Raw genomic sequence first — 26,563 nt, forward strand, 5'->3', positions numbered from 1 at the left:
ACACCATCATCAGTCACATGTCGGGCTCCGTGCTGGACTGATGCATTCACGCACCCTGATTGGCTCCATAACTTTACCACGCACTTCCACCATGTTTCTGTGTATCCTTCCGCGCTGTTTCAGTTTTTGCTATTTCCTGATTTTCCACAGGCGTAATACTAAAATAAAACACACGTTTGAATAGTCAGTGATGAATGCGGTTTAAATAAATACCGTAAAGTAGATCATTCCTTTACTTTTTTTGTATATTCTCTCGGATGGATATGTCTCAGCATCCCTAGAAAGTAGTTCCGCAGAGTAAGAGACTAGGGAGATCACCTTGAGCCTGCCTCAGTGTAACAGGAGTGCTATCGGCCCACGTTGTTCAGCGAGGTAAGGTGGGTATCTTGAGCGAGGGCTTCAGCTTTAGCGCTTATCGATAGCCTGAACTGAGCTGATAACTTGTGGGACACTTGCATTGTCATATTACTGCCTTAACCGTTTTGCCTTTTATAACTATAGCTGCATCCTGCAGTCTGGTAAGTAAGAATATGCGAGTCGGTCAGTGGTGTGTTGTGTCCAATCTTTACTACTCAACTTATTATCGAAATCATACTTTAACACGCCGGCACAACTGAACGTCTACAAGTAGACAGGATAAATCGTGCTATGCTGATTTAGTGTGTTTAACAACGTTGCGATTTGAAAATGAAGTTAATGGATGGGTACACGAACAAAATGTGTGGGTGCACTGCGCAGCTCTACTACTAACTCGTTATAATTACGTTTCATTGCTAAGCGCAGTTATTAAATTAAAAGTGTGATTAAATGTGATGCGTGAAGTATTGACCGTTGAAGAATCGCTTCCTGTTGTGGGTGTGGCCGCTCCGGCCTCACGGCCCCTGATTGGTCAGACACCGTGATGCCAGTAGATCAGGAAAATGTGACGCAGGATGAGGACGTGATCTTTAGCGCATCGTCTCGGCTCTATTTATCCGTATTATAACAAAAGGTTGCTGTTATCATTAACAATGATAATCATACAATCGTCGTATTATCTTGTCATTATACCGATGGCATGAATTCATTCATTTTTAAAAGTCGTGTGTCATCGTGGTATTCCTTCCTGCCATTCACATGGCAGCTAGTCCTTAGATAAGGTCATGCGTTCATCCTTTCATCCATCTTTAAATAAAACCCAACCTCGTCAGTGATGCTGTTAGAAATAACCATCCTATGATAAATGTAATTTGAATTGTGCACATTTCCTCAGCAGCCTCACCGCAGTGGCTTGCTGCAGTGGTACGACAGATAACAGGCCTTGTTGATACTGGATACATTAGGAATAAGACAGATCGCACTCTGTTTCATTCCCATTCCCAGAACAACTGAAAAATGATTTGACCAAGGCCAGTCCTCTGTAAAACACGTCTACTGTTTAGGATATGCATAAGAGCTGTAGGATAGCCTCCCTTGTTTTGTTAGAAGAAATAATTGTTTTGTGTTTAGCTAAATTCTGGAGCCACTATCATTGCTATGTCCTTCTTTTCCAAAGGCCATGATGATAAAATGGAGTCTTAATCTCAGATGACCAGTCAGGTTATAATGTCAAGTGACTAGGAATTATGTTGAAGTCATGAGCTCAACAAAGGGAAGTGCTCAGGGTCTGTCTGTTGCTTAAATCTCGACTGTTGACCAAGAGCAGATAAGTTTGAAGGACTTACTATTATTATTATTATTTTTCCAGGTGATCTTAAGTCTTAATTATTGAAAATTATCCCCTATATCGCAGTGGAATCGCATTTACTTATCAAATTCAATTGCACTCTAATGTCAATAAACTTTATCTGTAAGTCTGACTCTGCTGGAACTCTTTCATCCAAAGAAATGAACTGCTGGTGAAAATTAAGAGCGTGTAAGTATATACTGTTAAATTGTAATTTTTAGCTGTCACTGTTGATGTTTACTACTTTAAGAAGCACTTTGGCAAGTACCCATCCATTTGCAAAATTGATAATATGTAGTCCTTCAGCTACTGCACTTAATGGATAGCAAAGCTGTAATTTTCTGTTCTGGCTGGAAGTGTGCTTGACCCACAGTTGTGGTAAAATAGTTTAAATGCAGCAGAGCCTGTAGTCAGTGCAGTGCAGGAGGCCTTTTGCAGCTGGCACTGCTCCCATGCAGTGTTTCCCCAGTGTGGCTGCATGTTTGATCACTCATGCTTTGTAAAGCCAAGGTTTGGAATCCTACCAGGTGTGGGCATTCCTTTCCCACTGCAGACTCACTTGACTGCACTGGCAAAACTCCATGCACCCAGTTTGATGGAAGTTGATTAGGTAAAATGATTCAACGCCTGTATGTCAAATACACTGACCAGCATTCTGTATCATTGCTCCCATGCAGTGCCCTATCTAAGGTTTGTGGTGGCGTTTACAGGCCCACATAGTGTAAGTACCATCGTACATTCCGGGTATTAGATTTCTACAAACAGACTCTGCGTGCTGTGTGTTATTATTAGACAAGACTCTGTTTTTAGGCTTTGGGCGTTGTATGACATACGTTGGTTATGACATTAGTGTTTCACTGCTCTGGTGTGTTGCCGTGGAAGTCTCATGTATGTCCATTGTATCAGGTCATGGCGATTGCCTGGTCACAGCAGGCTCTCTCCGTGTCCTTTATCCTCATTGAAGGGATTTACTCTTGAGCTCCTAAAAGTGTCGTGCGTACACATGTACACGGCAGCAGTCAGCTCTGCTTGGACTGCTGTTGCAGGGAGAAGTTCGCTCACTGGAATTTCAAGTTACAACAGGCTGGGGTTATTGTGGAGGTTATTGGTAGTGACGTTCCCTTTTGTCCCCAGACGGAACAGGAAGATCTCCTGGTGGTATGTAGTGCAACCTGTGAATGGTGCCTTGGTTGAGTGAGTGTGACTGTTAGAAACCATCTACTGTCTCTGTGAGCCATGCTGAGCCAAGTGTTACGTCACATCTATAGCAGTTGATAGTAAATGTCATGTCACCCAGACAGCAATGCTATTGTGGCTGCTAATGATTACACAGACATATTTCCTAGTTAAAAAGAATGAAATTGTCTAGAAAGACAGGAGAAGATTGTGACCGAGAATATATGTTACCATATGAGTGTATGTTACATAGGTAGATGTGTTGTGAAGGGATTGGAGGGGATTATTAGCAGCCAGCTCTAAAGTTAGCCCTGCATATGTGTCAGGGTTACTGTGGCTGCTGTTGGCCTGTGGTGGCTGCTCACTGGCTGTCTGGGGGTCAGACACGCTATCCATATCTGGCAATGGGCCATTCTGGTGTTTTTGTTCATCCATAACAACCAGGAGCTGGCAAACTGGATCAGAGAGGCCAGGACATTACTGCACTTAGTGAAGGGTAGTCTCTGCCTCAGTTTTTGATGTCTCTCTTTCCTGTGACATTCCCTCTGATAGCTCCAAAAATAATACCTCACCTGAGGATTCAGGAAGTATCTCAAGTTGAGCCATAAGAAATTGGTATTGCATTCAACTGATAAAGATACAGGCTATGACTTGTTTGCCAAGCCAAGTGGACAAGAGGTAAAAAAAAAAAAAAAAAAAAAAGGTATAGCAATAGGTGGATGGGGATAATATCAGACGTTAAACATAAGCGTCCTATGTTACAAAAAATATATATTTTACATGTCACTATGTAAAACTATGTCACAAAAGCTATTCATTTATTACTATAACTGCTTTTTACCATGGCTATATTTTTGGACATGTAATGTTTTGTAGTCCATGCATGTGGTCAAGCAGCAAAACAGCATGTAAGGAGAGCTGCCTGAAATTTACTCTTTGCCTTTGCTTCAGAGCCAAATGTGCATCCCCTTTCAGTTTTGCAATTGCAACTGTCAGTGTTGCATTGTCTTTAGAATTATGTTAAACTGCAAAGACTGTGATATCAGATACCAGTTAAGAAAGAAATTTTACACAAATCCTAAATTTATATCTAGATAGTTCATTGTATTTTTTACTGTTAAATTATTTTGACAAATAAGCTTCATAAGTCACATAGCACCAAATGATTAATAATTGAAAATATGCCACAGGATAACCGCTTTTGCTCGCTTTTGAGAGGCTGTAACCTGATATTTGTAATGTAAAAAACACGTCATCATCTTTTCTGTTTCTTCCAAAAATGGTCTTACATAAACAATAAATGAAGAAACTGCAGTAACTATCAGTATTTCAGACTCTTTTCTTCCCTCTGCAGTCTTTCCCTGTGGTTCAGCCCACTTGCATGTCTGCCTCTAGCCTTTCCCTGGTTGTGTGTTGCATTAGTGGGGATGTGACTGCGCTCACGTACAGCACTGGTCTGGCACTGGTCTGCCCCGTTGACTCAAATATCACACCATTACTCAGTGGCTCCTCTTGAATGAGCCTCTTGGTATAGTGGCAGTGCCTGGAATTCCCCACCATGATGCATTTGTAGGTAGGATGTGATGAGTAAGAGGTGGTCAGACCATGAGTGTATATGTTGAGTGCAACAGATTTTCCTCAGAGAGAATGAGACTAACTGGGACTCAGTAGCCACTTTTTGATAGTAATGCAGAATCATCCTTGGTACCCTCAGTGGCCTCATGGAACAACCTTTTAATGAATTGTTCTTTATTTACAGTAACTGGTATTACATGTCTAACACTTTACGTGATAGACACCCTAGATGGGTCCTGCTGTACATATTAATCCGTGTTTCCATGAGGACCACCTGTAATTGGAAAAGGATAAGGAGGTTGTTGTCTCTGAGACATGCTAATCTGTCAACATGTTGCTCCTTCCAAGAAGCAACCAGTGAGAGTGCTCTTTGTTGAAATCCACTTCAGTGCATAATTTAAACAGAGGGAAGCTAATCTCTCCACTGGGTGGTTTGGATTGAGGCCTTAGTTGGCACCTGAAACAGAGTCAATTTATTCGTAAGGTACTTGAGTAAAATTTGTATTGGGGCATTGGTATCTTCTATTAAGCACTCTTGTACATTGCCTTTGTTTTTATGACTGTTGTTTTACTTTCTTCAGTTGTTGTTAGCTTCAATTTTATTCAGATGTAACACTTTATTTCCGTGTTTGGAAAAGTGTCTTTTACTTTGCTTACTATTAATGGGAAATACTGATATTGAAAAGTAGAAATAGTGCATGAGGTGCACGTGTATTGCAGTGGGGAAATGTAGCTGCATACTCGCTTGCTCTTGATCCCAGTTTCACTAAAGATTTTAAATTTGGCCAAATCTTTTTGCTTGAATCACAAATGTCACCAGATTGACTGTTTAGTCAAGTGTCTCCTCCTTAGCCTGTATTGTAGTTATGGAACCACATCAACCAGAGCCCCAGTAGAAGCAGCAATCCTCATCTTTAGAAAGAAGCAGCTGCACCCTACTCAAATACGTCTACTTCCTTGGCTGTTTGTTGAAACATACCTGGATGGCACGTTTATGAGTTTATGCAGTGCCTCTGATAATTCTGTCAAAAGAAAAGGAAGTCTGTCAGGCAAGGCAAACATCCATGCAAGCTGTGCACACATGACACAATTGAGCTGTTAACTACTGCACATGGATGCCACCATGTGCAGTGTACTGTGTTTTTTTCACTTTTGGTAAAATGGAAGTTATGAAAGTGTCATGATGAAATTAGTGCAATTCCAGCAATGTAGATGAGCTTCGTTGCCATGGATGACTCAGGAGGAAGTGGGTGGGGGGGAACAGAATGTGCAACATAGAGTACCGGCTCAATAAGGTATATCACACTCAAGTATTAGCATTAGCTCGTTCCTTCATCTATCAAACTGAATGTCTGACAGCTGGAGTGTTTTTCACACTTGTCATAAGTACATTTCTTATCTGTGTAAACGAATGGTTGTGCTCACAATGACCTGTTATTTACATAGAATTACAGTGGTTACATCGCATAAGCCTAAATTGTCCTCGGGCTTTGTGGTCAAGGTATAGGTAGCTTTAAACTCCCATTTGTACTGCACTTGAATGTTAGCAACCAACACAATTCAGTAATTGATTCCCACAAGGAGACTCTCTGTTTACTTAACTTGACTACCACAAGGACAAGATTAGTATGTTGCTAAGGAAACACAGCAGGGCAGATACTGTTACAATCTAACCCTCACTTTGTCAGCCAACTTACATCAGTACATACACTGTGCGAAGATTAATCCTCCTGTTGGCCAAGGGCAATTAAGTTTTGACTCTGTGTGTAATCTAACAGCCACCTATGAATACAACTGTCCGCTGTCCAAAGGTCATATTCTAATTAAAAATCAGTTTCACTTTATAAACTTATAAAGAGGTGGTTACATTTGGAAAACAGTTGAGCTAACAGTGCTTATCAGAAGAAATGGGTTGGTTACCTTTACTGTGTCCTCTAAATTAACTGTATTTTTCTCTGTTTTTCATGCAGGACTTCTCCAGTTGCACCAGTGATTGCCATGCCTCACTCAAAGTCTGTAGACATGGGCTCTGCCTTCATCCAAACACAGCAGCTCAACGCTGCCATGGCTGACACCTTCTTGGAACACATGTGCCTGCTGGACATTGACTCTGAGCCAACCACCGCACGCAACACTGGCATCATCTGCACCATTGGTTGGTCTACACGCAACAGACAAAATTTTACTTTTACTCAAACTTAAAGGAACATGCCTTCCATTGTGTGGTGTTGTAGCAGTGCATTCCTCAAGAGGACACATTAAAAGCAAATCAAACAAAAGGTCGTTCATACATTTACAGTAAATACATTTTTTGGTCATTACTTGCCAGTGTAATTAAGAAAGTGATCATCACAACAATTATTTTGTTGCATTATTAAACCATATTTATTCATAACAACCGTTCATTTATCTTTTGCAACAAGGCAAGTCTATTTCTTTTTCACAATGCACATTATGACCATACAAATTCAACCTACTTTATTCACATGGAAATAGCGTGTCTTTTTCAGCCAAATATAAATAAGACTGGGCTGAGCAATAACAATAACATAGCATTGAACTGAATAAAGAGGATGCCTATACAGAAAATGAAACCTCGGTAGATGTTTTTAATTTTGGGTGCTGACATTTAGATTGAGGTTAGTGCACAATGAATTGTGCAGCTCTAATACCAGGAGAATTCAATAACATCAAAATTCCAATCCTTTCCTTTCAATGACTGCCTGCAGGACCAGCCTCTCGTTCTGTGGATATGCTGAAGGAGATGATCAAGTCTGGAATGAACATTGCTCGCTTGAACTTCTCGCATGGCACACATGAGGTGGGTCTTTACACAACTCTTTCTACTGTGTAAATGAGTTGGGCAGGCACAGCTAACCAGCCAGACTGTTAAAAGTCACGTTTAAACTGCGCTGATCATTTCCATCAAACATGGCTCTGTGCTTTATCACAGAATGCTATTTGTTGATCTTTGTGGCAATCTTTATCTCTTGTCTAGCTTTTTTTTTTTTTTTTAGATTCTCACACAGGTTTGGTAACTCTTTGCACAAAGCTCACAGTGAACAAGCACGTAATTCATTATGAACTGCAATCAGCTTGTCACTTTAAGCAGGACTAGGCCAGACAGCATGAAATGAAAAATGGTATTGCAAACTTAGACTAAGATTAGAGTTTGGGTCAGCTAACCAACATCAAACTATAGGTGATGCAGTCTGTGTGTCACACAATATCACATGTCCTGTTAGTTATACTACCTACAGATCTCAACTGAATGCACCCAGGTGTTTATTATCTGTGAACAGTAAGATATGAACAAAAGTAAGATTTAAAGTGACCATTCAAAAGCAAAAGTCAAAACATAATAATCTTAAGGTAAAGCTTACCTCATGACTATACTTATTTTATCTTAAAAACAAACAAATGAGAATTGGCTAATGAATTTTCTCATCCTGTGAAAGCCAGATGAGTTATAATACCACTTTGATCTCTTGGCTTCATATCTGAAAAAGAAAGCCTAATAAATTCACTGATCAGGCAAACTTAAAATGCACATCCAAATTCAACTGAAGGTAGTACGGAGAGAGGATACAACACAAGTTGTAACTTAAGAAAGTTACAGAAAACCTGTTGTTACTCACCAGACATAATCAATAAACTCAAGAGGTTGAAGCCAGGGGCGAGAGACTGGCTGACTGTCAGCAGTTTACACACTGTAATCACCTGTCAGACCAGGTGAGCTGAACCCACAGCCTGACTCTGCTCTCCAGGCTCCTACAGGAAGAGGGTCATCATATATCCAATCTAGTATGTGTAATGGATCCATTTAAACCAATTTTAACAATTCATAGCGTCTCTTTATTGTTTTGTAATTTGAAAATATGACCTTGCTGAGATTCAGCAAGAAACTCATAGAGCTCTGTTATTAACTTTTATTTTTTTCACTGCAGAAGCATAAATTGCATTCCATCAGTGGTCCTAGGGACTGTGGTTTGTATGGGTGTAGGTATTTCAACAAGTTCAAAGGTTCTTGTAGATTTGAAAAACTGCAAAAGAAACCAGAGCTTCGTTAGCATGGGGGACTATAAATACGTCATCTGTAGCTTCCTGCCCTGCCTTTATCTCCTCAGCGGGCAGCACGCCTAGATTCTGGCTGTGTGAGTGTACACAAACACACGCCAAGGTCAGTCCACATTCAGCCAAAGTGGCAAGTGAAAAGTAGACTATTTTAAATTCATTCTCTCTCAAACCAGTATTAATAATATTGATTGAAAAGAGAACTGAATCCATGAAACTGAACTCAAGTTTCAGTTTACATAATATGGGAAATTATAAACCTATTGACCCAGACCTATATACATACATACAGTAAATAGTCACCTGCTCTAAATGTAGCATTGATCATAAAAGACTGCAATCTACTTTGCTTCTCTCTGTAATAAAAATGCTGCAGCACACTGGAGGCAGCCAAGATGCCAGCCATATATTTATGTCTGACTTGACATTATGATATTTCAACTGGCTGGAGCTACATTTTCAAAATATTGTATTTCAAACCTTGCTGCTTTAGTGCTGGACTTTGTGACTATTTTTTTTTTCTTATTGTGCAGATCATGATGCCATCCAGGTTTTCTTTTACTCATAGTCCAGTGAGTGTAGCGTAGCTCAATGTGTTGCCAGTGTGAAAGGTAGCCAATGTGATTACCTGCCTCTTAAGTTATTACTGAAAGCTCTGGTTACCCAGGTGGGCAGCATAAGCCATATGCAGCAGACATCTGTCTTCAAAGCCACAAACATTCTGCTATGTGTTCATTAGACTGCACTTATAGGCAAAGATGGCTGCATTAGCAATATGACAGTAGTGAATTTCTCTGAAATTCTCTTCCAGAATTTCTCACAGCATCTTTTTTGGCCGAGGTTAGCCACCTTGACAGCAGCCTTGCCTTCACTTGGGTCTGTAATTCTTTGAAATGATTTAAGTGTCTCTGAACATTTAACTGTGATAATATTTAAATAGTTCAGTTTCATTGTTTCCTTCCCCCTGAGAAACTTAACTTCCTCAGCTGACAACCTCATAATATACACTTCAGAAAATAGACATTACAATCCTTGGAGGTGGTGTTTGTGGTTTCATCATAACAAAGTGTGACGTGTGCTCAAGCACACATGCCTACAAGGACGCATACTTCTGATGAAATTCTGTATCAGTATATTGTTGCTCTACATGATACTGTATGATAAGCAATCTCTTAGGTTTTACTTAATGGCATTATTGCATGACACTTAATTTACAAGGCATATTAATTGAACGGTTCTCAGTTATTCTGCTTGGTGACGTTGACTCTTAACATGTCAGTCTGGGTGGAAGAAAGAAGAATGTGACCCCTATTGATGCTGACAGTATGACTCAAGTTTATGACTGTGTGAGTTGTCAGTTGCACCTTTTATCTTTGATTGCCCTGGTCTGACTTTTATGTCTGCTGACAAATCTTACAGTAACTTTAATACCAGTGCCACTGCCAAACTTTTTTCCATTCTAATTAGTGTGCTAGCAGCAGATGATTGGATAAAAACCGAGTTTAGAGGTCACAGGTCTGATCGAAATCAATAACTGTGTGTTAATCAGTATCTTGCTTAGTATTTTTACTCTGGGGATATTTTAAATTTGTGACAATGCTCTTTCCTTCTGCAGTACCATGCAGAGACCATCAAGAACGTGCGTGAGGCATGTGAGAGCTTCGAGCCTGGCAGTATCCAGTACCGGCCTATTGGCATTGCCCTGGACACCAAGGGCCCAGAGATCAGGACCGGCCTCATCCAGGGAGTGAGTTTAGCGTGACCTGTCCTCACTCTTCACACTAATACAGCACTCTTTATAATGACTGTAGTAGCTGTTGTTGATCGAGAACATTTGAAAAGTAACCAGACAGAAAGTAAAGCTATGTCTATTAATGATGTGACAGAGCGGCACAGCTGAGGTGGAGCTGCAGAAGGGCAACATGATCAAGATCACTTTGGATGATGCCTACCAGGACAGCTGCAGTGATCAGATCCTCTGGCTGGACTACAAGAACATTACCAAAGTGGTGGAAATTGGCAGCAAGATCTACATTGACGACGGGCTCATATCCCTGCAGGTTAAGGAGATTGGTGAGTGGAGAAGAGACAAACACATACAGTAAATCTGTTGTGATCCATTAGAAGGTTTAGAAAACACAACCGTCTCTTAATATCCAATGACAGACTTGGGCTCATCAGTATTACATTTTTTTCTCCAGGCTCTGATTTCCTCATGTGCGAGATTGAGAACGGTGGCACCCTGGGCAGTAAGAAGGGAGTGAATCTCCCCGGTGCTGCTGTCGACCTGCCAGCTGTCTCAGAGAAGGACATCAAGGACCTGCAGTTTGGTGTGCAGCAGGGAGTCGACATGGTCTTTGCCTCATTCATCCGCAAAGCAGCCGACGTACACGCTGTCAGAGCAGTGCTGGGAGAGAAAGGCAAAGACATCAAGATCATTAGCAAGCTTGAGAACCACGAGGGTGTTCGCAGGTGTGTATGTAGATGAAATGTTTTCATCATTTGCAGTTCAGTAATTCAGATGTTTTGTTTACACGCCTATTATAACATGCCCTTTGAACTTTTAATGTCCCACGATAACTGATAGTTGTGATTTGATTGGTTGTAATATGCTATCTATTGGGCAGATTTGACGAGATCATGGAGGCCAGCGATGGCATCATGGTTGCCCGTGGTGACTTGGGTATTGAGATCCCCACAGAAAAAGTCTTCCTAGCCCAAAAGATGATGATCGGTCGCTGCAACAGAGCTGGCAAGCCGATCACATGTGCCACTCAGGTCAGAAAACAGCAAGGGACATACTGTGTTTCATAAGCTGTATTTGCCCCAGGAGGTGAAGTTGATTGAATTTAATAATATAAATAAAGCAAGGCAGCAGGGCAGTCTCAGTGTAATCTTGGTATGGCTATAAACAGTCATTTTGTTTGTACCACTCAGAGGCTCACATGTTGAGATGTTGTTTGTTATCTTCTGAACCCCTCACATCGACACCATTCAGATGTTGGAGAGTATGATCAAGAAGCCCAGACCGACCCGTGCTGAGGGCAGTGACGTAGCCAATGCCGTGTTGGACGGAGCTGACTGCATCATGCTGAGCGGTGAGACCGCCAAGGGAGAGTACCCTCTGGAGGCAGTGCGCACGCAGCACATGGTGAGTTAATGTATGTTAAAGATGACAATAGTGAACACTGGGGAAGAAGCACTCAGTAGTAGAATTTAATAAGACCTATTGATTGGAGACATTAATTGAGCTGACATGATATTGCATGATTTGCAATTTTTAATTATTTAAAAAATTAATTTACAGAAAAAAAACATTAGCATGTACTGGGAGGTGGTGCTTTCTCGTTTCCTGATTTTTGTGTTCTTCTGAACACATCTATTACTTCTCACTCAGTTCCTCAATGACGCAGCATTTTTTTTCCACTTGGCCTGACAGCTGCGAAAGGAAGGTCTCAGCAGGAGTGTTGGGCCTATCATTTATTCATTTCCATCCATCCACCTTTTTTCAGCTTGTATTTTCATTGCCTTTTAGATGTTCTTTTGAATAATCAGCAAATAATGAATCACTGTTAAGAAACAAATGCACAAAGCTGTTGGAACCTTATTTGTGCCTTCCTAGGATAATGGTTTCGGCTGTGCAGGTGTTTTAGATCGCTGCCCCTTGGCATAATTTCCATTCAGTATGGATAACTGTACCAGTGTTTCTTCCATACATTAGTAACACAGCATAACGTACCTTTATGACATGTTGGCATGTTTGACTCCACCTGAACTGAAGAATGCCTGTCACCTGCACCTCTTCATATAACAAATTCACTGCGGCTGCTCTTCTTTACCATTTCTTATATATTCTGCAAACTGATCCATCGAGTTTTTGTCAACAAGGATTTATAATGCACACAGAGAGAATAACAATAAGAGTGGTGAAGAGGGAGCAGGAACAGCAGTTTGAAGTTTTTTATTTTTCCAGGCAGGGACAGATACAAATGAGACACTTACTTGAAGTCTTAGTCAGAAGTGTTAACCTCCTTGATGAATGCTTTTTCACAATTATTATGGATGGATAATGCAGCTAATGCCGTCTTGCCTGTCTCTCATCGTTCAGGCCTGTCTTGGCTAACCTCCACTGTCCTTGGCTATGCTCTGTTGTTTGCACTGCTATGCAGACCCTGGAGTGACTCAGCAGTCCTACAGCTTCTGGCTTTGGGCTCAGTGCCCTTATGCTGAAGTTGCATGGGAAGCTTCACAATCCACAGCTTCCACTGACCTAAAAGCAAACATTTACCGAGATGACTGAAAAAAAATTCAAAAGGACTCACTTAGTTTCTCAGCCATTTTTTCTGTTGAGCTTTGTCTTTTTCTCATCTACCTGAGTCTTTCTAATACTTGTCCTGTTCATTCCTGCTCTTAACAATCCCTTCACATTTGTGTGCAGTGCATAACTCAACTCCCAGTTTGTTCTTTAACTCCAAGTTGACACAAGTCAGGTTTTTTTAAGTAATTTATTTTGTGATTTTTTTTTTTTTTTTTTTTTTTTTAATGCTCAGACCTGGCATTTTTTGTCTGTAGATGTTTTTTTTCTATTTTAAGGACGAATAGTTCTTTTGAGAAGGTTATTTCAGCAGTGCAGTTGCCTTAGCTCCAGATTGTATTGTAATATTTTATATTTAATATTTTGAAAATGGTTGTGATAAAATTTGGACTGGATATGTTTTAATGTTGATGTTTCCCTGTTTCCCCCCACTAATTGCACACCTAAACTCTTCGATGGCCAATGTCCATCCTCTCCTTTCCTTCTGTCCCTTTTGTTCCCTTTAACTTCTGTTCTTCTTGTGTCTCTCTGTTCTCCATGTTCCTGTCCTTTTTTTTTTCTCATCCATTTCCCTCATTTTACACCTGCGTGTGCCTGGTGTGGGAATGCCTTTGCTCGATGCATCTTGCCCTCACTTGTGCCAGATCGCTCGTGAAGCTGAGGCAGCCATGTTCCACCGGCAGGTGTTTGAGGACCTGCGTCGTTCCACACCACACTGCAAAGACCCCGCTGAGGCTATTGCAATCGGCGCTGTTGAGGCTTCCTTTAAGAGCTTAACCTCCGCGATCATTGTGCTCACAGGCTCTGGAAGGTAGGCAGGTTATCTGGTCCTGGCAGGTCGAGGAGGACACTGATATCGGTTCTCGAGGAGGCAAAGAGGAAGAGTAGGGCCAGACAGGGACTGACTGAGGAAGTAACCGGGAGAGCCTGGCAAACACCTTGTGCAGACTGCTGGTTAGCCTTTACCCATGTGAGCAAATTTTAAAGAGCATAATTCTGGTGTTAAAAGGTAGAAATTTGTACATTAGTCCAATTTCTCCATTATCCCCTTGACTGAGGTATTGGGGCCTCTTTATTTGCATCAGTGCTTAAAGGCACCAGGAGTCTAGCTCAGCGTTTGCCAGTCACTCCCAGTGGTGTGAATGACTCAGTGTGCTGTAGTGGTGGCGTGCGTGACTGAGAGTAACCCCCCCACCCTTCCCTCATGGTCCTTCGGGGCTCAGATAGCACGTGAGGCCGAGGCAGCCACCTTCCACAGACAGCTGTTTGAGGAGCTGAGGAGACACTCCCAACTGACCAGAGACCCGTCAGAGGCTGTAGCTGTCGGAGCTGTCGAGTCATCCTTCAAATGCTGCGCTAGTGCCATCATTGTTCTCACCAAGACTGGGAGGTAAGAAAGAGACGGATAGAGGTGAAATGATCCTGGTCCTGAAGGTAAGGTGTTGCCGAACTGTCAGTCTGTGCCAGTCTGGACCATCCCTCAAGCACCTAATGTGCTCTTACAAATCCCTTCCCCTTTAGTTTTGTGTGTATGCGTGTGTGTCTGTGTGCTGTTACATGGGATGGGTGGAGATAGCAACGGATTCAAGAGTGGAGTGGGGGGTTGTCATTAGCCCAGTCCCAATTTCTGCTCTACACAGACACAGACAGAGGAATGGGACAACATGTAGTGAAATCATGTTACCTGGGGGTTACCTGAGGCCTTTTTCTTGCTAAGTGCAAGGCGCCCATTTCATATGACATATAATTAAATACTGCAATGCTACATGTCAGATCATATCAAAACATTGTGGAAACCATTGGTTATATACCAAACCAAATGCAGCACAAATAAACCTGTACTTGCCAGCATTGTTTGTGCTTACTGGCATCTCTGCTTTTAACATCACAGTACTATTATTTGTGGGTAATTTCCTCAACAACATAAACTTTCAAACAGTGGATTTCATAAGTCCTGAGCCTCCAAAGTCTGCTGTCGGAGAGTGAACATTTGGATTGGGTCACTGACTTCTGTACACATGATACAACACAAGTGTTGTCATTTCATATTTCTATCCTGACTATCCTGTTTTTTTTGTTGCACCTGACAGGGCAGCACAACTCAACATCCTTGTTAATGGGGTGGCAGGGTTTTTAATCACATTGCATGGAGTTTATTTACATATATCAAGTATTTAGGTAAATATACGATGGGAAAAGGCATGATTACAATTAATACAATATTCATTTTTCAAATTCTGCTTGTGAATGTATAAATCTCAACTATTCAGCATGATGCCATGGTTGTGAAAACCAAAATTTGACAGATTTTATGACCAAACTTAAAGTAAGCGTGTCTTTTGAAGTATTTTAGCATTGAATTTGTGTCCATTTCCTTCTGTAATCCATCATAATTATTTGGTCATGCAGTTTTAATCGTTAGTTGAAAGGAAAAAATTCAAAATGTGAAGTGAGGTAATCTTTTGTGCTCAACTCTATGTATCTGTGTGCGAATGTGCAGGTCCGCCCACCTGATCTCCAGGTACAGGCCCCGCGCCCCCATCCTCGCTGTGACCCGTAACGCCCAGACAGCCCGCCAAGCTCACCTGTACCGTGGCATCTTCCCGGTCCTCTACACTAAGCCTCCCCATGAGGTGTGGGCAGAGGACGTTGACATGCGCGTCAACTTTGCCATGGATATGGGTAAGACTTTATATCCTGACTTGCAATATGTAATGTAATAATAAGTGCAGAGGAACATGTTGATATGCAATTGTGCAGGGTGCAACTTATTAGAATCCCAAGATGAAAAACAGCATAATACCTGTTGTTGTGAATATCTAAGCCAAGACATTGTGCTGAACAGAATTTAAGACACCAAATAATGTTTGGCTAAATATTTTATGTTTGATTTTCTAGGCAAAGCCCGCGGCTTCTTTAAAGAGGGGGATGTTGTCATTGTCTTGACCGGCTGGCGTCCAGGCTCCGGTTACACCAACACCATGCGTGTGGTTCTGGTGGCCTGAACAGCCAACAGGGCTGCTCCGCTTTCTCCCTTCACCTTCATCTATCTTTCATAGCTCTCCACTCCAGCTGACAGCCCTTCACATCCAACATCGAGGGTCACAGATTTCACTCCCGAACAATTTATCATTTAGGCAATGATAAAAAAAAATAGAATATAGCCTTCTGTACTATTCCACTTTATGTCTCCATTCCATTCACATCGATTCTCTCAATCAAACCAGTCTTCGGGGCCTCAGATGAATACACCCTAACCAGAAACTGCTGTATTTATTCACTCAAACACTTGTATTATTAAGTGAGTCTGAGAGTGAATGCATCCTGGTTTGTGTGCATGCGCATACAGGCTCTTGTTTAGGTGGGGTTGGTAATGGGGCAGACTGATCTTAACAGAGCACCTTGGTAACTGCAATAGTTTACTAATCACACTCCTATGCCGACTGAAAGAACAAACTTGTGGCATCATAAATCAAAGGGCTCCTCCTACAGTGCAGCCTCTGCTCCACCACTCCACCAAAACAGATCCTTGGGTAGTGCTGTCTGTATGAAGTGTCCTCTCTTAAATGCCAGCTTTCACTGTATTTAAGTGTATCTGTAAGTGTTGCACTCCTGATGTACTCAAGGCAATGTTACATTCGATATTATACTTGACTTTTGTGAATGGTGAAGTTTTGTTTTCTTTGGACATCCAATACTACATATATTTTGTCTGACTATAGAGAAATGTTAGTTTCGGATGTCCTCCTCAGAGGTGTTTGAGCTAGTTACTGTATTTGTATTAGATGTGTCATAAAGCCTTTACATTTCTTTGCATTTGGATCGTATCTAAGTTGGCACTTATGAATCATATGGTTCACTAAAGTTGACTGATATGAATGAGCACTTTTAGGGTTTTTTTTTTTTCGGGTGACTGATATAGGGATGAAACCCAGTCCCTCTCAGTCCCATTGGGTAATGGGTAGAACCCCTTTGCTAATCTTTAACCTTCTACATCAGCGACCCACTGTAGCTGTCTCCATGTGTCTAATGTGCTTTTGATTGTAATGCTAGAGTGTCAGATCTAACTAAATGTAAAGGGGTATTGTAGTGTTAAGCTGGTGTACTGAGCTGTCCTACAAGACTGGATTTCCATCAATAAAAGAGATGAGCACCTATCTTAACTCTGCCTTACAAATGTTTTGTTTGACAATGAATGATCACAAATTGAGCACGGTGGTAAATTTCCACCTAGTGAAGAATTCATGTGAAACGTTATGAAGAAACAAAACAGAAAGCGAAGCCATAAAAATGTAATTGAAAATTTATTATATGAAAAACAGTGTTTCACTGTGTCATTAGATCTACATGATCCAGTGAGGTTGTGGACATGTTTGTGATGAATTCAAGAGCTTTCAAATATGTCAAACATCTTTATCTGATCACATGAACACTCCTGGAGCTAGTCATGGTCAGCCATGGGATATAAAGATAAAGTTGTCCTAAAACTTAACTTTCTTCAGCTTCACAATATTTTTGCACTCTGGTGCAACATTAATCACTGGTAGTGTATGAATGTAATATAGTGTATCACTTGGATCAGTAAGAGGAAATTATTCGCTATTGTAACCCTGTTAAATTGGAAGCAATCACAGGCTGAGCATTCATTGGCGGTCCTGGCTGTACACCACCCCCACCTGCCTTCGAATCTCATCCTCCACTTCAGCCAGCAGAAGAGAGTCAGCATGAGACATAACTGCACTCTCCTTCAGCCCTACAGGGAACAAACACACTGTAAGAACCTGCACAATCACTTCCGCATAGACAAACACAGGAAGGGGCCATTAAGAGTTTAGTGTCTCTGATGCCACCTTGTGTTGAAAAGTGTGTATAAGATGTGTCACAACATACCTGAACATTCAGAAATCCACTCATAAAAGAACAAGTTTTAGATATGTTGGTAATACATTAATTCATTTCTCTATTACAATGGATACAGAGTAAAAATATCACCATACCTTTGAGCAAACACTGGCGAACCTCCTCTGCTTCATAACGCATCCCTGTACTGTTGATGAAGTTGAGAGGCAAACAGGGTTCAGGCACCGGGTACTGAGTCTCCTTCCCATTCACCACTAATGATGTGGGGCACCACATGTGGGCAGGGACCTAAAAAACATTTAACAGGAAATCAGTGACAAATATATATTACAAATATATTATTACAGCACATTCAGTATATACAATGTGTGTAGTAGTTACACTTCTCCATCTTTGTGTTACACAACACATATTTTTTACAACACACAACTTCCTAGTTTTCTTTCTAAATTGCTTCACAGATGACCTTATTTCACTTATTAACTTTTAATTGTATTCTGATGATGCAAATTTGAGCAGTGCAAATTGCTATTGGATTTCAGACTATTTGAATTTTATTTGAATGTGCGGTCCAGTTGTGATAACCCACCCTGACTGTGCCCTTTGTGCCTGCAATGATGGCATCGTTGGGCAGCTGTACACCCGAAGAGCAAGTAAACACAGCCATTCTGTTCTTGGAGAACTTCAGAGTGACAGCCACAGTCTCATCCACTCCTAAAGCAACATACAAATATATGAAGCACATTTGATGAAGAGATAATACATCTAAATACCTGAATTTAGTGATATTTAAAATGCACCATGAAGTCAGTAAATTCTACTGTGTTTCATACTGAAGATGAAAAAAAACTTTATTGTGCCATAAAAGAAGTGACAGAGATAAGATTAGAAGTCTTATCAAATAGGTACACCACACTCCTTTAATTAATACTGGCACATAAAACTGGAGCAAAAGCTTTACAAGCGCTAACTTAAAAAGTCACATCTGTTAATAAATAAGCAGCTTCAAGTGAGGTCAATCGATGACACTGTCAACCTGTGTGAGTCTGTGAGGCTTCTTTCTTTACTCCTGAGACTGACACCATGTCAGCAAAATACTTACTTTTTTGGCAAACCTGTAACTGAGAAAAACCCAGAATGAAGCAGCTATTTTCACCATTGCTGGTGAACTTACATAACCCATACGGTGCACCGTATTATTGAGTAATGCAACACTTCCCCTTAGGGTAACTGATTTGTAAATCAGTTGCTTTAGAAATGAGATCTGTGACATCCCTCTGTCTTGGTTTTTACTTACCTGTCTCCATGCAGACCCCAGTGGCTTGTATGCTTTCTGGCTTCTCTCCATTATACACCATGCATATGAACTGCAGGCAGTAGATGCCAATATCTAGTATTGCTCCCCCACCCAGCTCCTTCTGGGTCGCTCTTGATACGTGCATCAACGGCACGCCAAACTCCGAACTGACCATCTTCACCTCACCCACCTCCCCCTGGGCCAGAAGCCTTCTGATCTCCACAGAGGCCGGGAAAAACCGGGTCCAGACAGCCTGGAGCAAAGGACAAGAGGTACATGAGCTAGAGTTTTGTTATGTAGTGACTTACAAATCCCACAAATCAACTCAAAATAAGTCAAATAAATTTGTCTTTTAGGAATTTTCAAGGTCTTCTAGGATATTCTTACTTTGCGGCTTGTGATCTTGCCATCTGATGAAATTATAATGAAACAATTTATTTTTAAATGTCTTACTTAAATTTATTTAAACAAGACTTGTGTTTCTCACATGAGCAAGAATTATAGGCCTATTACAAAAAAATCACTCAAAAATCATCTCACTCAGAGTGTAAAGTACGTAATGCATCTGCTCAGCTATGAACTCCACTGTCCGAACCCAGAACGATTTGGCAGGAGAGAAGTGGAGAAGAAGAAACTCAAGCTGTGAAGAGAATATATGTTTTTATATGTTTTTGGTCTGCTCCTTCCATACCTCCATGAGGAAGACGTCATTCATCTTAGCAGAGGCCAGGATCTCCCTCACCTCCCTGGAGTTCATGGCCAGCGGCTTCTCACACAGCACATTCTTTTTGGCGTTCATAAAGAGCAGACAAGTGCTCAGATGGTAAGGGTGGATAACGCCAACATACACCACATCTGCACACATATAAACAAAGATCAGACAGTGTACTATAGGAGGACACTGAAAATTAACTGGGAGTTAGTGGAGATTCACCACAAGATTGGGGTTTGCTGCTGCTGAATTTCACTTCTGAGGAAGCAAACCCAACACATCTGGTGGCACAAAGCAATTAAAATAACAAATACAAAGAGCCATCAACCAATCAAATTTGGACCACGAATAACAGAAACTGACCAATGTCTGGATCTTTGGCCAGCTCCTCATAGCTGCCATATGCTCGAGAGATGCTGTGCTTTTTGGCAAACTCCTGTGCATCCTCTATCTTGCGAGCTGCCACAGCCACAACCTGTGAATACAGTTTTAAATGATTATTTATTGCAACAAGTTGCTCTGCTCTCACTCTAATATAAAGATCCACTACAATCTATGTTGCAGCAGTGTATACTCCAATGCTGATGCAATAAAAGGCTTAAGACTGATAATGTTGTCCCAAGTATATGTACGCATTATTGCCCTATTTAATAAGGTCATGTAATAAGGCTTATTACATTTTCCTGCACAGTCCAATGAAACAGCTAATCTTAAATGAGTAAAGAACTCCGCTTTTGTCAGCATTTGGTGAATGGATGCTGGCAAACACTGCTAAATAAATTAATTCAGTCACTCATTTTGGAGACTGAGAGTCTCTAGATTTCATTTTAGCTTTTTAGTTTTCAGTGCTGGACTTACTGAAGTGAGACAGTTTGTCTCTTTAGATTAAATTGTATTATCTGAGGCTTGGCTTTAATGTTTTTGCCATTTAATTATTGCTGACATAACAAAATGGTAACAATAAAGATAGAGCATAACAATAATAATAAATAAAAACTATTTAGAATAATATATAATTTTTGGAGAAAAAAAAAACTAGATCGCACGCAAACCGTATTTATTAGATTACGGAGCGAAGATTTTTTTTAAATGCGCATTTAGTGCTTGTTTTACGGTATAAAAAAAACATAAGCCTGCGTGTTGTGGTTAGCTGTGCACGCCAGTCCATTGACGTCTGGACGTTGCGGTTTGCTGGTTAAAAGTGCAGGTTTCAGCTGTACAACGTTAGTCTGTATAATTAATGTAGTTATACAGGTTCTGACACGACTCCAAAGCAGCAGGAACAGACAGACGGACAGTCCTCACGGAGCAGCCTCGCTGGGTCCTGGGTTATGGTCTCAACCTTGCACTTTAATCACAGGGTGTATTTGTGGCGACACTATTACAGCTACTGATTCTGATACCTGATGGTCTTCGGAAGGCAGAGTTTTCAGGGCCACAGTGAAATCGTGACTGATCTTCCCCGCGCTGCAGATCCCCCACCTGGTTGCCATATTGGAAGCGAGGTGAAGGAGTGAGAGGTATCTGTCTGCGGACTGCAAGAAAGGGGCGTGGCTCCGGGTGGGCGTGGCTTTAAGTATCGCAGCCTGTACACGGATCCCTTTGGTCAGAAAGGGTTTCTAACAGTGGCTGATCGCTGCCACAAGGTGGAGACGCAGTATTAGTTTTCACTGTGTGACGCTGCACAAAAATAACACGATGATGATGATGATGATGATGATGATGGTGATGTGTTTACAGGGCGAAAACGTGACCTCCAGATAGTGATCATAAGACCAAAATAAATTATCTGATCTCCTCCTCCTCCATTATGGGAAGCTCCCTGCCTGTATTCAAAACAGCCCTTTACTATTGTCTTTATTCTCTTTATCAGTGTTCTCATTATTTTTTCAATAATACATTTATTTATTTATAAATCTACTCTTTTACTATTTCCCAGTGTGTCTTTAACTTAACTTTGTATTTTATTTTCATCACTGTGAAATCAGTATGATTATTCTTTATCATGCTGTACTGACACTTAATAATCTAATCTATAATCTGTTATCTATATAATTTTTTCATTCGTCTGTCGAGTGCTTTATCCTCAGTTTGAATTCTACTACTCGTGAGTTTTGTTTTTTTTTCACAAAATATTCATAGTCTCATGTCATATTATGTTATATCACGTAAACCGTACAACTAAAATAAAAGCTATTATAGATACATTCACTTTTCACTGCATCTCTTGATATTACTTTTGATTCTGGATGGATTTTTTTGGGAATGTAATCACCAAGAGTGGTTTAAGGTCAGAGGTCAATTTCAAAATAGCCCCTTGTGTGTTTGTAAGAGCTGACATGCACAGGGATATTGTGTTTGGGCTGATATTTATCATGGCTTGAAACTGGGTGGCCCATTTATTTAACTTCATATGGTAAATATAATTGATTAAGATGTGGCACAGAAACAGCATGTTATGTATAGACAGGTACAAGTATGTAAATATTTATGTTAATATTTTATTCCCTCATAAATTCATGTGTTTTTTCTTATTTATTAGTCAATAGCAAATTAATCAACATCATCAAAATGTGCCATTTTTGCATTTATGGGCAGCCTCGTGTATAAATGAGACAGCCAATGAGCCCAAAAGGTTGAGAACGAGTATTAAATGAGCCGTGCTCTTTGCTGACTCATAAAGGCCTTTCTCTGTCCTAACCTTGAAAAGCAGACAGTGCAACCTATTTTTGTACGGACAGCATGAATCTATTTGTACACCGCTGCAAGGGTCAGACATGACAGAACACTTTGATTCAAATGTGCCACTCCAAGTCTCTTCTCTTCTGCAGCGGATGATATTTGAAATGAAACATGGCTTTCACAATCAGTCTTTTATTGGATTCATCAATCACACGCCTCACACTGACAGCTGGGTTTGTCTTTAAAGGGCCTAGGACTTGATTACAAGATGGTGACACATGCAAAGGTTGCTCTGTTTGTTTACATTCTGATTTGTTTGGTTTAAAACGTCCTTCCAACCAGACTTGTCAAAACTGTGTGATCAGTGTAAGAGAAAAACTCACAGTGATCGTCATGTGCTCTATTTATAGAATCTACATTATGACCCTGTGGCAGAATTACTGTGGTTGGAGATATCATGGGTGTGTCTATATGATGAGAATGAAATAAAGAGAGAGAAACCTGTAATAACAGTGTTAAATGCACTCAAGATGTACATGTTCTATTAATTTACTAACTGTATCTTTAACTGGCAGCTGAAAATGTTAGCCTCGATGACACTGCGTCTGCTCAGGCTTTGTCACACAGTGCCATGAGTGATCTGCTTATGCCAAAGACCCAAGCCTGCCCCGAGCAGCTTCCTCCGTTCCATCTGAGTAGGTTTAGGTCAGGTGAAACAGCTCGGATTTGGAGTGATGTCACTGGCTGTCCTGGCTGAAGACAACTCCCACCTGTTTCCTGATTTCATCCATGATCTCTGTCAGCAAGACAGAATCTGCCAGAGGCATCCGTGGGCTCTCCTTGAGTCCTGTGGATGAAGAGGAGTTTAAGAAGAAAATCTCACACATCACAAAGACATGTCTGTTTATAACCACAGTTAAATTATGCACATATTCACAATGACGCATAAATTATGTCAAAGCGGGAATGTAAAGATTATGCAAATTAAAATAGGAAGCAGAGCCAATAGGAGTGTAATATTTTATAAGCTAGAGGACTTTCCAAGGACTGGTAACAGTGGATTCCTAATCAGTCTGACGACTGCATTCATGTATGTCAAGCTCCAAGCAACAGTTTCACTGTATTGCAGCGTCTTTTCCTTCAAACTCACCTTATCTTTGAAGCAGTGGCTCAGGCCATTCAAACGATTTCATCTATTTGAAGACAAACACACAACTTTCCTTTTATCATGACCTACCCTTAAGCAGGCACTGCCTCACTTCCTCTGCCTCATAACAAAGCCCAGTGCTGTTGGTGAAATTCAGAGGGAGGCATGGTTCAGGCAGAGGGTACTCCGTCTCCTTGTCATTCACCACTAGTGTGGTAGGGCAGTGCATGGGGCCGAGAACCTGCAGGGCAGAAAGGGAATCACTTAACTCACAAATCATCAAATGCAGTAGGTATGGGTTTGTCTGAAATACTTCTATTTCATTTAATGTGAAAAAAATATGGGTTATCTCAGTGTTTGCACGTCTCAATCATTTTTAATCAAATCAAATGTTCCTGTACAGGACCAGTAAAGCATACTTTAATGGAGCCCTTAGTGCCGCTGATGACAGCATCGTTTGGAAGCCGAGCTGCTATTGAAAAGGAACAGAAGGCCATCCTGTTTCTGGAGAACTTCATCACCACGACCACTGATTCATCCACTCCTGCCAAAAAAGTAGATCTCTGTAAAATCAGTGAACAGCAAATGAATGGATGAATGCCGTTGATATAATTTAAATTCCTATTCAAGTTCCATTTTCAAGTCCAGCTCACTTAAGTTTTATCAGCACACTTCAGTGAGGTCAGTTCAGTTCGATTCAGCTTTACTGGAAAGATTTTTTTGATTAAAGAAAGAGAAGATCACAAATATGCACTATGATCTTTTTTTGTATATTGGTATATTGTATATTGTCAAATATGTTACATAAAAGTAATTAAAAGATAAATAAATGCTTATTATATGTATAGAGTGATCACCTTACGTTGACAGATAACTTGTAAGACATTGAGTTACATATTCCCCTGCCAGTTTTACAGTATTACTGTGTTCTCCAGGGAGGATTTGGATTAGTGTGACGTTTTAAAGATAAGTGTGGGATTTTCTGTGTGATGAATTCTTCCCTGAAGTGTTTATATTTTGGACAGTTCATTCAAAAAATGTGATTTTCGGTCTAAGTATCTCCTGCATCCCACAAGAGATGCTTCTTTTACCCTGTTTTTCTTTAATGATGAACAGTTTAAATGGCCAGTTTATGATCACTGATTCATGCTACATGGTTAATGATACTAATCTACATTGCACCTCTTCTGCCTGACCTGTGTGCTGAATCATACCTGAGTCAAGCAGCACCCCTGTGGCCTGGATGGACTCTGGCCTCTCTCCGTTGAACACCATCAAGACAAACTGCAGGCAGTACACTCCAATATCTAGCAGTGCTCCTCCGCCCAGCTCCCTCTCCACCGAGCGGGGGATGTGGAGCTGGGGGGAACCAAAGTATGCCTTTACCAGCTTCACCTCCCCTACTGCCTCCTCCGCCAGCAGCCTGCGCACCTCAGCGTGAACAGGGAAACATCGGGACCAGATGGCCTGGGAGGGACAGAGGTGACAACATAGCACCACTGCGCACAACAATTTCAACTGGAGTTGCACGTGAGCAGCAGTTTATTACCACAGTTTTCCACTTCATATATCAGTACTGGCAGATGTGCTGGACAACATGACATGACAAGATGTTTTCCTGCATGAGACATAAATCCTACCAGCACTTTCAGGGTTTTGCTTTGTGCATGACTTGTGAACATTGAAGGGAATATGAGGGTTTTCCAAAATGTCAAATGTATGTGAGTGAAAGGAGTTCGGGGCAGTTCTTTTTTGCTTCACAGCCTCACATACTGATTATTGGATAACCTAATAGCAAAAAGATCCAAATCCTTTTCCATTAATTCTGTAATTCTTTAAAGTAAGTTAACAGGTTTGCATTATTACCTTACAGTTTTCATAGCCAAATACAAAATCTTCTTTCTTTGTTGTTAGCGCCATACTTGAACCTACAGCAACTCCCTTGGCCAGCAAGTGGCCACTAAGCAAATGATTATAATCTTTAAACCTTACCTCCATCAGGAAGACATTATTTTTCTTGGCGGCAGCGACGAGATCTTTCACCTGCCTGGAGTTCATAGCAAAAGGTTTCTCACACAACACATTCTTTCCAGCCTTAAGGAACAGCAGTCCAACTCGCCAGTGCTCCGTGTGCAACACTCCCAGGTACACAATGTCTGTGAGGACACAGATGTTCTAAACAGTAACACAACACACCATTATCTCTGCCTTTGCAGCCAGTCTGTTCCTTGCTATTAACTCACCAATGTCTGGGTCGTTGGCCAGGTCCTCATAGCTGCCATAAGCCTTAGGAATACCATGCTTCTTGGCAAACTCTTTGGCGCGCTCCAAGCTCCTTGATGCAATGACTGCTATCTGCATATAGGAGAGAAAAACACACAGGCATTCATCACAGTGTTGCTCTGTCAGCAGCTCTGTGCACTGCAAAGGGAGACATCTTAAGTGACAATGAAGATGTACTGAGCTTGTTTGCACAGAGTACCTGGTGATCTCCAGGCGGCAGAGTCTTCATGGCCACGCTGAAGTCATGACTGATCTTCCCAGCGCCGCACAGTCCCCATCGGGTTGCCATGTTAAATTGGATGGTAAGCCACAGACGAACGGGGCAACACCAACACCGAGCTGGTGGCGAGTTGTGACCTTGGGAAAGGTTGCACGTTCAGGGGAAGAAACGTACTGAACTGCCACGCTTTCAGTGAGAGGGCTCCTGCATTTATATGCTGGGGAGGCAGGGAGTGTTACCTTCCTTACTTCGTTGCGTTGTTGCTGATACAGGCCTTTCAGTCCAGGCTGAAGTGGTTTGCACCAGTTGGTTCCAACAATGTGTAACAGGACTATCATTGGGGCTCTCTCCCATCATTAACACACAGAGGGGAAAAGAAGTTGCAGTTTAATGTGTACAGACCGAGGTGAGGGTTCACCTTGCCCTAAGATCAGCACTCTTCCACAGCAGTATAGGTCAAGTATTAGAACCAGGAGCAGCTTTGTTTCCTGCAGAGAGAGAGGGACACTGATTAGCC

General features: G+C 41.2%; 3 protein-coding genes across 6 annotated transcripts; 1 reads left to right on the plus strand and 2 right to left on the minus strand.

Annotated features, from left to right (window-relative positions):
* Positions 1 to 101: 101 nt before the first annotated feature.
* pkma (pyruvate kinase M1/2a) lies at positions 102 to 17,008 on the plus strand. 4 transcript variants are annotated; one of them, XM_071490148.1, is made up of 11 exons: positions 102 to 377; positions 6,427 to 6,611; positions 7,186 to 7,277; positions 10,146 to 10,277; positions 10,417 to 10,603; positions 10,732 to 11,002; positions 11,158 to 11,308; positions 11,529 to 11,681; positions 13,490 to 13,656; positions 15,346 to 15,527; positions 15,744 to 17,008. In XM_071490148.1, the coding sequence occupies exons 2-11, from the start codon at positions 6,455 to 6,457 to the stop codon at positions 15,848 to 15,850; spliced, it is 1,599 nt and encodes a 532-aa protein (XP_071346249.1). In that variant the 5' UTR covers positions 102 to 377; positions 6,427 to 6,454; the 3' UTR covers positions 15,851 to 17,008. The 4 variants fall into 4 exon arrangements, with proteins under 4 accessions (XP_071346249.1, XP_071346248.1, XP_071346246.1 ...); XM_071490147.1 differs by having other exon boundaries at positions 243 to 372; XM_071490145.1 differs by lacking the exon at positions 102 to 377 and adding an exon at positions 2,694 to 2,863.
* Positions 17,009 to 17,136: 128 nt separating this feature from the next.
* On the minus strand, positions 17,137 to 21,274 carry dhdh.2 (dihydrodiol dehydrogenase, tandem duplicate 2). Its single transcript, XM_071490149.1, has 7 exons — positions 21,118 to 21,274; positions 20,078 to 20,189; positions 19,694 to 19,857; positions 19,003 to 19,255; positions 18,295 to 18,419; positions 17,843 to 17,993; positions 17,137 to 17,598 (listed from the first exon to the last, which is right to left on the minus strand). The coding sequence occupies exons 1-7, from the start codon at positions 21,205 to 21,207 to the stop codon at positions 17,489 to 17,491; spliced, it is 1,005 nt and encodes a 334-aa protein (XP_071346250.1). The 5' UTR covers positions 21,208 to 21,274; the 3' UTR covers positions 17,137 to 17,488.
* Positions 21,275 to 22,572: 1,298 nt separating this feature from the next.
* Positions 22,573 to 26,232, minus strand: LOC139628442 (trans-1,2-dihydrobenzene-1,2-diol dehydrogenase-like). The gene is made up of 7 exons (XM_071490116.1): positions 26,026 to 26,232; positions 25,787 to 25,898; positions 25,536 to 25,699; positions 24,758 to 25,010; positions 23,963 to 24,087; positions 23,634 to 23,784; positions 22,573 to 23,243 (listed from the first exon to the last, which is right to left on the minus strand). Exons 1-7 carry the CDS (start codon positions 26,113 to 26,115, stop codon positions 23,134 to 23,136), a joined length of 1,005 nt encoding a protein of 334 aa, XP_071346217.1. The 5' UTR covers positions 26,116 to 26,232; the 3' UTR covers positions 22,573 to 23,133.
* Positions 26,233 to 26,563: the final 331 nt, after the last annotated feature.

Source organism: Trachinotus anak, unplaced genomic scaffold (genome assembly GCF_046630095.1).
Source record: "Trachinotus anak isolate AG129_WGS33_773 ecotype Australia unplaced genomic scaffold, CSIRO_AGI_Tana_v1 ptg000011l, whole genome shotgun sequence".
Taxonomy (NCBI): domain Eukaryota; kingdom Metazoa; phylum Chordata; class Actinopteri; order Carangiformes; family Carangidae; genus Trachinotus; species Trachinotus anak.

Coding starts and splice junctions, on each gene's coding strand:
- dhdh.2 (XM_071490149.1), bottom strand. CDS start 21,207: ATGGCAACCAGGTGGGGGATCTGCAGCGCGGGGAAGATCAGTCACGAT. Junction 19,858..20,077: donor GGCCAAAGATCCAGACATTG/GTCAGTTTCTGT, acceptor ATATGTGTGCAG/ATGTGGTGTATGTTGGCGTT. Junction 17,599..17,842: donor TCGCCAGTGTTTGCTCAAAG/GTATGGTGATAT, acceptor TGTTCCCTGTAG/GGCTGAAGGAGAGTGCAGTT.
- pkma (XM_071490145.1), top strand. CDS start 2,709: ATGTACACGGCAGCAGTCAGCTCTGCTTGGACTGCTGTTGCAGGGAGA. Junction 6,612..7,185: donor TGGCATCATCTGCACCATTG/GTTGGTCTACAC, acceptor GACTGCCTGCAG/GACCAGCCTCTCGTTCTGTG. Junction 13,657..15,345: donor GTGCTCACAGGCTCTGGAAG/GTAGGCAGGTTA, acceptor GCGAATGTGCAG/GTCCGCCCACCTGATCTCCA.
- LOC139628442 (XM_071490116.1), bottom strand. CDS start 26,115: ATGGCAACCCGATGGGGACTGTGCGGCGCTGGGAAGATCAGTCATGAC. Junction 25,700..25,786: donor GGCCAACGACCCAGACATTG/GTGAGTTAATAG, acceptor GTGTCCTCACAG/ACATTGTGTACCTGGGAGTG. Junction 25,011..25,535: donor ATAATGTCTTCCTGATGGAG/GTAAGGTTTAAA, acceptor TGTCCCTCCCAG/GCCATCTGGTCCCGATGTTT.